Source organism: Acanthisitta chloris, unplaced genomic scaffold (assembly GCF_000695815.1).
Source record: "Acanthisitta chloris isolate BGI_N310 unplaced genomic scaffold, ASM69581v1 scaffold41415, whole genome shotgun sequence".
NCBI lineage: Eukaryota > Metazoa > Chordata > Aves > Passeriformes > Acanthisittidae > Acanthisitta > Acanthisitta chloris.
This window is the reverse complement of record NW_008672798.1, coordinates 8,408-18,483: the sequence shown is the minus strand read 5'-3', so window position 1 is coordinate 18,483 and position 10,076 is coordinate 8,408. Positions and strand designations below refer to the sequence as shown.

The 10,076-nt window shown below is 40.8% G+C and overlaps 1 protein-coding gene across 1 annotated transcript in view; it reads right to left on the bottom strand.

Annotated features, from left to right (window-relative positions):
- Window position 1: 1 nt before the first annotated feature.
- Window positions 2-10,076, bottom strand: part of CLPX (caseinolytic mitochondrial matrix peptidase chaperone subunit) — a gene marked incomplete at its 5' end in the record, with an annotated part of 15,799 nt that continues 5,724 nt past the window's right edge. The window contains 11 exons of the mRNA XM_009074649.1: window positions 2-535; window positions 1,613-1,719; window positions 1,954-2,046; window positions 2,171-2,470; window positions 2,847-3,011; window positions 3,807-3,895; window positions 4,215-4,379; window positions 5,531-5,707; window positions 6,168-6,209; window positions 7,593-7,752; window positions 8,569-8,723. Of these exons, the coding sequence (XP_009072897.1) occupies window positions 445-535; window positions 1,613-1,719; window positions 1,954-2,046; window positions 2,171-2,470; window positions 2,847-3,011; window positions 3,807-3,895; window positions 4,215-4,379; window positions 5,531-5,707; window positions 6,168-6,209; window positions 7,593-7,752; window positions 8,569-8,723 (1,544 nt within the window). The remainder of the gene's footprint in view (window positions 536-1,612; window positions 1,720-1,953; window positions 2,047-2,170; window positions 2,471-2,846; window positions 3,012-3,806; window positions 3,896-4,214; window positions 4,380-5,530; window positions 5,708-6,167; window positions 6,210-7,592; window positions 7,753-8,568; window positions 8,724-10,076) is intronic.

The following is a 10,076-nucleotide window of genomic DNA, read 5'->3' as shown; positions in this document are numbered from 1 at the left end:
GAATCTAACACTGACCTGAACGTAACCCGCTGTGAACCCTACGAGGAGCTAAGATGGTTTACTCACCCTCTAGTAATTATGACTTTTGATTTCCCATTTGTAGAGTAACATTTTTGTAAAACCTAAACTCCTGGCAGCACCTGCACTGCTGCTCTGGTTCCTGGCAAGAGCAGTGCAGGTGCTGCTGAGCTTTTGCTATACACTGTAATTGAACAAGTGTAATATACAATTCATAGTTGAACATTATGTCATCCCAGTCCACACAATGTCCATCCAATCAATGTGATGCCGCAAGAAAATACACGATCTGATTTAGCTAAGAGAGTTTCTCATCATGTATTGCATCCCAGATAGATCCAATGCCTTTAGGATCAGGCTGAAGCCAGAGGCAATCGTAAGGAAAGAACCAAGTGAGCTTTATGCAGGTGAGTGTTCTGACACTGTTTAAGGGTTTGCAGCATCTGCTTGTCGAGGCCAACCTTCCTCCTCCACGCCGGAGTCATACTCCTCCTCAGATGAGTCTTTAGTGGGAGCCCTACAAATAAAACAAATTATCAGATTCCTTAGAAATTGAGGGAAAAAACAGACAGCTCCCATAGTTTCTGGCAAATGCCACCTGCAAAGTGCCCCATGACAAAACCTCTGGTCTGGAAACACTGCTGTGCACATTTACAGTCCCACCAGTACAGTCTCACTGGCTGAATTCGATTAACCTTCTGATTTTCTGTAAGTTTTGTGATTTAATCAATGCATTTAATATTTCTGGTGCTCTACAAAAAATCACTTAAAGGAACCACCAGGGATAACCTTCACTTTCCACTCCAGCCATCCTTGAGTCAGCAGGTGTGCTGAGCCAAGTTGCAGCACAGACACAAACACATGTGCATGACAAAATAATTTCAAGAAAACATCGTTGGGGCAGAAATCAAGACAGAGTTCCTGAATTTCAGACTTAGGAACCAAATTTCAGACTTGAAATATAGGAACTAACTTTTTAGCCTGATTTAACCTGTTTTTGCCATGACCCCTTCCTTCTTAACTCCATCCTTTGTTCACTAAAATAGGTTATTTTTCAACCCAGATTTCTCCAGTGTTTTCAGGGCTTTCACATCATTACCACAGTAAGATCTTTACAATATTAAATTGATTGTTTTAACAAGAGTTCAGGCACATCTATTAAACTTGCTTTGTGGCTCTCCACTGCTGCAAGAGCAATGGTGAAGAAAGCTGCAGCAGCCTGGAGCTTGCATCAAAAACACCTCAGTGGTAAAAAGAAGGAAGGAAACAGTTCCATTTCAGAAATTTCAGTACAGTCACGATAACATATCAGATTTTTACTGTTAACTTCTAATTTATTTCTATTTCTACAGCTATATACACACACAAAAGGCTTAAAGTAACTTAATAGATGTTTGTTTTTAAATTTCTGTTAAAAACCTAAAGGAATACAAACCCAAAGTCTCTAGGACAGAAAAGGCACTAATGCAGCTGTGTACAATATACAGAGAAATGGATCTTTTATAGTCTGTGTGCATGCTGTTGTGATTATCCCATCAGAATACCTGTCTAGATGTATTACTGGGCTGTTCTGCTACTCCTGTTACAGTTTTACCTAATGTATCCAGGCTCTTTTTTGCCTTCTACAACATCTTTGTCAACTTCCACACATACAATGTCAGAGTTGGGCACTTCAAACATGGGCTCCAGCAGCAGCTTTTCCTACAAGAAAATAGAGGGAAATATACTTCTGTATGCAATACAATATGGTCAGCAAGTGACTTCAGAGCTAGAGAGTTTTCCTGCAAGAACTCAATCCCCAGTGTTTTAGAAAGTTAGTGTATCCATATCAGAGCCAGAACTAAGTGAGGTATTGGCTGGAAATTGGCATGATTAGGCTGTTCCACAGGAATTCAGGGAGCATCAGTTACTCTATGTAAGGCTTAATTTACTCACCATTATGGATCGAAGACCTCTGGCACCAGTTTTTCTGTCCAGGGCCAGTCTGGCTATTGCCTTCAATGCATCTTCAGTTACATTAAGTTCACACTACATAGAGAAAAATGATCAATTAATTATTTCATTTATAGCTCAGAGTTGTGTGCAAGCTCTACTGAAAACAACACTCTTTATAAACACAAATACTGAAGAGTTATCCAATACAATTCCACACCTTGTCCATGCTGAACAGTGCCTGGTACTGCGGAACCACAGCGTTCCGTGGCTCCGTGAGAATCCGCACAAGGGTTTTCTCATCGAGGCTGTGCAGAGGAACCACCACAGGCAAACGTCCCACAAATTCAGGAATCATGCCAAACTCGATGAGGTCTCTGGCTTCCACATGGCGCAGCAAGCGATCCTTTTCCTCAATATCCTCCTGGGGATCCGACTCGCCACTTATATTGGCAAGATCAGCTGCTGCTGCAGCTCTTCTGCCCTTCCCCAGGTTGGACGGGGTCCCAAATCCTAGGTACTGCAAAACAAACAGATTCTGCTTACAGAACTATCATAACTGAGCTTTATTTATGTCAAGAAATCACTTTCAGAGAACAGAATCATAGAATTTAAGGGTGGAAATGGACCTTACAGATCACCTAGCCAGAAAAACTCTGTCCCCAGACATTAATATACAAAACAGTGAACTGCATGACCAGGTATGTAAGAAAACAGTGAACTGCATGACCAGGTATGGTCATGCAGTAGCATGCATGACTGTAGCTCACCACATCATTTGCTCAAACAAACAGTTTTTGTGTGTTTACAAATAGAACCAGACCTTTACAAGTCAGCACTTTAAACAGTAATTAAGAGGATGATTTTTCAGCTCAAATACAGCCTAATACACTCACCTTTTCATTTTTCCTCCTGCTGATAATCCTGTCCAGACCGTTGAAAGCACCAGAAGCTACAAACAGGATGTTTGTTGTATCAACCTGCACTGTTTCTCCACGCAGTTTACGAGAGTTCTTTTCTGGAACATTTACTATTGTGCCTTCGAGTAATTTTAACAAGCCCTGAGAAGGAAAGAAGAAACAAACAACATAAAATTTCACTGTGAAGCATCATGTAAGTGGGGGCACCATGCTGTGCTCACTTTCACACATGTACTTGGATTTTTTGTTCCCTTATGCCTTTATACTAACAGCAAGTGTCTAAAGAAATCTGTTTTCCATAAGAGAATCCCACTCAAGGGCAAAAATCTTCCTTTAACGTGACTCCCATGCGCATTATGAGTTGCACTTGGTGATGAGTAGCTCAAAGAGTTTTGCTCAAATGGGAAATGTTATCTATTCTTGCCTATATTATGCAACTTGCTGTCTGAGTGCTGCAAAGGCAGTTTTCAATTAAAACATTTCCATGAAGCACTTGCAGATTGCTTTTGTGTTTTGTAATGAAGAAAGTCAAGAGACAAGATGAGAGTTTCAAAGGTGAATAATTAAGGAACTGAGTAACTATGACTCTCTATGCTCCTATGCTGTTAGACATGTGACAAGATAAGTGACCAGCCCATGGAGTGGACATTCATGAAGTAAAATCCTAGAATCACAGAATCAATCAGGTTGGAAAAGACCTCTAAGATCAGCGAGTCCAACCCATGGCCTAACATCACCATGGCAACTAGACCACGGCACTAAGTGCCAGTCCAGTCTCTCCTTAAGCACCTCCAGGGATGGAGACTCCAACACCTCCCTGGGCAGCACATTCCAATGTCTAATCATCCTTTCTGCGAATAAATTACTCCTCACTTCCGACCTGAACTTCCCCTGGCACAGCTTAAGACTATGAAATCACTCCACAGAAGTGTTTACCTGTTGAACACCTTCTCCTCCGACATCCCGTAGCTGATGGATACCAGGAACACTGCCAATCTTATCTACTTCATCCAGGAAAACTATTCCTGCAGTTACAGAAAAAGGATTTAAGAAATACTCCACTTTTTAAGGGAAGCAAGAATTTACAAGGAATAACAATTTAAAAGAGCAGCAGTCTGTTCAACTTCCATACTGTAGACTGCAAAAACGTGCAATCTTGTCCTACTATGGACAAGAACAAAACTACAAGATACACTCAGAGCTCTTCTCAGCTTTGTCTGATTTAAAATGTAAAAATTCAGGTACATGTAACAAGAATATAAATTACAGAAATACTGGTGGTCTCAAAAAATTTAGAGCACTTAAGCAAAATTCACACAGTCTATTTGTACTCTAGAAGTTTACCTTGCTGAGCTTTCTCGACGTTGTAGTTGGCATCTTGCAACAGTTTTGCAATGACAGATTCAATGTCTTCCCCAACATAACCAGCTTGGGTCAAGGTGGTACAGTCACAGATAGCAAAAGGTACATCTAGGCATTTAGCCAGAGTCTGAGCCAGCAAGGTTTTACCTGGTAAAACAAAACCTGTATGTTATAACTGCCATAATGTTTCTTTAAAGCACACAAACCCAAACAGCAGGAGAGGGACTTCTAACAAGTAGTGATAGGACACAGGGGAATGGATTTAAATTGGAGGATGGGTTTAGATGAGTTATTAGGAAGGAGTTCTTCCCTGTGAGGTGCTGAGGCACTGGCACAGGTTATCCAGAGCAGCTGTGGCTGCTCCATCCCTGGAAGTGTTCCAGGCCAGGTTGGATGGGGCTTGGAGCAACCTGGGCTGGTGGAAGGTGTCCCTGCCCGTGGCAGGGGGATGGAACTAGATGATCCCTTCCAACCCAAACCATTCCAGGATTTGCCACAGGATCGTCATTACTGTCATTAGACATTCTGAATGGTGCAGCATGTTCATATATTTATACAAGAGTATTTTCCAAGGGAAAAAGCTTTCATAAAACCAATGTCTGTCACACTGGCAAGCAATTATTTCCGATTTTACTTTAACACTACACATTTAAGGCAGCTTGAAATGCATACAGCATCACAAATAAAATGTCACATGATGTAAAAGCCAGAATACATGTACTTGCATAGTTTAAAGATTAAATAAATCAGTAGTCCTTTGCAGACACTCAGGGTGCAGTGCAAAGTCCAATTTCTCCTGCTTTGAAGTTGGGAAGAAACAGAATTAAAATACCATTTAGTGAATGTTCTCCTAAACAGTCTGCAAAATGCCAACACTTCAGCACAAACACTCCCACTTCTTATGAACATACAATGTCATTTGTCTTTCCAACCCCCTGCAACTCCTCTGTGCCAGAGGTGAAGCAACACTTAACTGCAGCATCTCAGCTTGCCAGTAAAGCAGAGAAACTATAAATGCATTTTGTTTCAGCTTAGGCAAAGTGGCACTTTTTATTCAGTCAGTAAATATAGGCATTAAAAACAGAAAAAAAATAGAAAATCACATGACTAGAGCTGCTTCCTTTTCAATGCCATTTAGCTCGGTGTGTTAACATGCTATGAAAGCACTGAAATCCCAGTTAGAAATTCAGTTTAGCTCTTTAAACACCAAATTGGAATAATCACAGAAGAGGAAGATCATTCATTAACAGAAAGTTCCACGGAAAATGGGGCACCTATGAAAACATGCAGCTGTATACCTGATCCAGTTGGTCCAAGCAGCAAAATATTACTTTTTTCAAGTTTTATGTCATCATTGGGTGAATCTAGTACTTCTCCTCCCCGTTTTTCCTGAGGTATCTGCTGGTTCATTTGTTGCTGCATCGATGCTCCTAAAGCATTACCATGTGGACTGATTCCAGCAATCTGCAGGAGTTCTGAGGAGAACAATAACAGCACTGTTGGAGCACCCACAAGGTCTGCCACTACCTTGAACACACAGTAACAGCTTCTGGTTCTGCAAATCTACATTTCCCTCTGTAGAGAAGTTTACAGATAGGACTGCAACAGAAATATGGCACAAAATGTGAGTTCCAGTCATATTTTTGCACAGGTGTATATGAAAAGAATTTCCAATGGTACAGTGGATTAGCTAAAAAAATGTCATCTACATTAAAAAACAAGGGAAACTCTCAGTCCTTACAAATTAATTCATTTTATCTGTAATTTTTATATATAGTTTTTAACACACAAGGAGAAATAAACCCAAACTGTTGATCTTCACGATGAAAAAGTACAAGAACTGGGTTTTACATTTCAAACTAGCAGTCACTAAGACTACTCTACATGAACATCAAGAGTATTGCAGAAGAGGACATGAGGAGAGAGTTCACTTACTTGTAAATCTGTACTCATCCTCCCGTCTTCTGATCTCTAATTCTAAGAGAGAGGATGAAAACAGCAATAAAAAAATAAGTATAAAAGCTTATAAATTCTCCACCTCTTGCCCTCTTCTGAATACATCTCATCACTGGCTAGGAATGCATTTCTAACAAGAAACCCCCACACGAACTAGTTTTCATTGCTGTCAAGAGTCACCCAAAACCCAACCTGAATGTTGTTTAAATAACAGCAAGTTTATACTACTTAAAACAGTAACAATCTATTACCTCTGATTAGATTTGCACTTTAAAAAATATGATTTCCCTTCACTTTATAGAAGGGAAAAGTAGGCAGTGATGTAATTTTGGTTTGAAAAGGCTTCCTTAAACTCTCCCATTTATATCTGAGTATCACAGTGTAAGATTTTACCTATTTCAAGGTGCTGTCTGATATAAACATTCCCTGCCAGTCCCTCTGGGTATGCACTGTTATCTCCCTGTGGAAGGTCAGGAACTTCCCAGTGCCAGGCACACAACTGCTCTCCTACCATCACCACAACAGTGCTACTAATGTTCCCTCCTCAGTTAAAAGACTTCTTTATGTAAATTCAAAAAAACAAATAAGATTTCTGTTTGCTTAATACAGTATTTTTTGCAGGACAGAACAAAACACCTTAAAAAAAACAAACCCCAAGGTACACTTTGAGTCAGAGATGGTAATTTAATCCTACTTCTAAAAATAAATTAGATCAACATAGCAACACACTTAGTAGCAGAAGTACTGCCAAGAGTAACTCCATCTACACCTACTGGATGTGGAACAATGCTATGGTGACCGATGGATGTGCCAGCAGCAGCAGCAGCGAGCTTAGAAATCTAAGTAGTCACCAATTTACCTATGCAAAATATCACCTGCATGGCCTGCACTGCTGCTTGCAGACTAAGCAGCAGATTTACCTTTAAGATGTAAATGAGATTAGAAAGAAACATTTAGGAGGCTCACTTTAGAAAGGTAAAGGAGAACAATTCATAGAATTATAGAATTTAGGGGTTGGAATGGACCTTAGAGATCATCCAGCCCCAACCCCTGCCCTGGGCAGGGACACCTCCTCACTAGATCAGGTTGTCCAAGGCCTCATCCAACCTGGCTGTGAACACTGCCAGGGTTGGGGCAGTCACAGCCACCCTGGGCAACCTGTGCCAGTGTCTCACCACCCTCACAGGCAAATAATACAGTAGGCAATATCCCAGGCATCATAAACCTTCTGGACTACCATTTAAAAAAATCACAGTGAAAAATTAAACTTAGCAGAAATTCTTTTAAATAATTTCCATTACAGAACATCTAGTGTCAAGCTGAAACCTCTCTCAGATATCTTAAGTTAGAGCCCTGAAATGTCAAGTTTTATCTGACCAGAAAGCCCCCAAACATCATACACACCTCTTGGTGTTAAAGAAGTTTGCTTCTCCACTTCTGCTTGCTGCCTCAGGTTAGCTGGGATATTATTGTAGATTCTCTTGTAATGATTATACACAGCAACTGAAAGCACCTTCTTGGCAAAACACTGACCAACAACGTATTTGTCGAGGTAGTTGTAAATCTGAAAAATAACTTCATCTTAGTAACCCTTCCGAATAAGAGAAAAGGAAAAAAAATATATTGTTCCAAAGATGAACTTTGCTCTAAACCAGCCATTAACAGACCTGAGAAACAGAAACCAACATCTAAAATACAAACTATTCCTGTTGATAAGTTTACTTAAAACATGTGGTGCTTACAGAACCACACTGTGTCTGTCAGTTCTTCCCTACCAACATGTAAACCACTGTCATTTTCACCCAAATAAGAGGAACAGAAATGTCAAGAATAGTTAATTTCTTAAAAGAGGCCTATGCAGGAGCCATATGCAGCTTCAGAAACTATGACAGTGCAGGAGGAACTGAGAAACATATGAAGTCCTTCACTATTCAGGAGAGGAAAACCAAATGACTTAAGATGGGTCATGGCCACAGGCTAATCAGCCACAGCTCTCACCCAAAACCAGGGCAAATAAAAGGCTCTGCAGCTACAGAAGGAAGGTGCTAGCATAAGAGTACAGAATGTGAGGTAGTACCAGGAAATAAAACATACTTGGTTGGTGAGGGCTGAGGTTAGCCTCAGGGTCACAAGGAGAAAATGAAGGTACTGGACTTCAGTCACAAGATAAAGGAAGAGGAAAACAAGCCCAAATACTTTTATTGGATCTATTTGTTCCCTTTATCAGTGTTCCCTTAGCTGTCAAAGGTTTAATCTGGAGTTAATCGCCTTTATTGTTTGTTGCCCTGTCACAGCAGCCTGTTACACACCTGATGCAGATGGAGCATTTCCCCATGCTGGGGGAACACAGGGGAACTCTGTGCTGGAATTCAGCACGTACCTTTTTCGGTGGAGGTGGTGGCTTCTGCTGGAATGCCAATTTCACAGCCTCTGCTGCTGACTCAGGCTCTTTAATGATGCTCTTTTTTGTGTCTGCCTCTGACAGCACAACAAAAAAGTGGTGACACTTCTCACACTTCACGAAACGAGTGGAAGCTGTGAAAAAAGTAAAACACGACAGTAAGAGGAATTGCTTCAACAGAGTTCACCGATTGCCTGAGTTCATCACACAGGACAAGCACCTGTAAGACAGCACAGCCACTCTGTGTTTACACAACACCTTCCCTTAGAAGTTTTCATAGCCAAATAATTGCTTTTAAATTTGACAAGAGGGAATTCAATTTGCCCAAAAAGTTACTACACTGGGCAACAACCAAGCAAGGGATTAAAAAGCAAAACTCCCTGACACTTACCCAATAGCATTACAGTCAGGGGAGGAAACTTTGCACCTCAGAGAAAGGCAAAATTACTGAGGGCTTTAACTGTGCAGGAATTGTTCCTAACTCTCAAACTAGCAGCAAAATAAAACACTGTGGTTAGGGATAGACTAAAGTGTGGGGAAGCAATCTAGAATATCAAAGACAGCATGCAGCAGGGCTTTGGCAGCTCCAGGTCCTGCACCCCACTGGCTTTGGAACACTGTGGATCAGCCTGGAGTCACCTAAGCCCAGGACACATTGCACAGCAGGGTCACACAAAGGGCTCATCCCAACCAGAGGCAGCTGTGGTATGCAACAGATCATCAGAACTTTGATGTTTAGCAAGATCTTCTGCTTATTTATTTTTACTGTCCACAGTGGAAGAAATTTCTTTCGAATTCCAAAAGCTAAACCCTCCTACCACTGACTTCCTGAACTGTGTGTCAAGAAATCATGTTATCTGCACAGACTGGTTTTAACAACCTGAAAAGTAAAACCTGCACTGCTTTATCTTCCTTTGGCAAAGCTGAAATAATAATCATAGACAGTAGAGAAGAGTAACACATTCGTAATTCAGAATATATCCTTTCTAGACATATTACCATGCTAAATGCAAACCATGTGCAATAGGACAGATTTAAAGTAAATACATTAGCAAATATAATCAATGAAAAGCAAAGTTAATGTAGCAAAACAACACATGAAAAACTTCAATGTCAAAACTTCTGAAACCATAAAAAGTCTTCAGAAAATGGCTTGAACACAGCAGCACCAGCTGATTGCAACAACAGCCTCTGGCAATAAACAAGCTGCTTATTTATAACTTGCTGCCCCACATAGAACTAGCATTGGCAAAAGAGGAGTGGGTGGGAGTGTTCTTACTATTAATCCCACCTTATAGCTGGATAAGCAATACCAACAGATTATTTTAAGCATGTAGCACCTAACGCTGTGACCACCACAGCTTTATTAACTCTGCTCCACAGAAAATGTGTGTAACAGCCTGAAAGTTCTCCTGGCAATCTTCCAAGTTACTGTTACCTGCCTGATGGGAATGCCACGGAGAATCACTTGCATGAACTATTCTTCT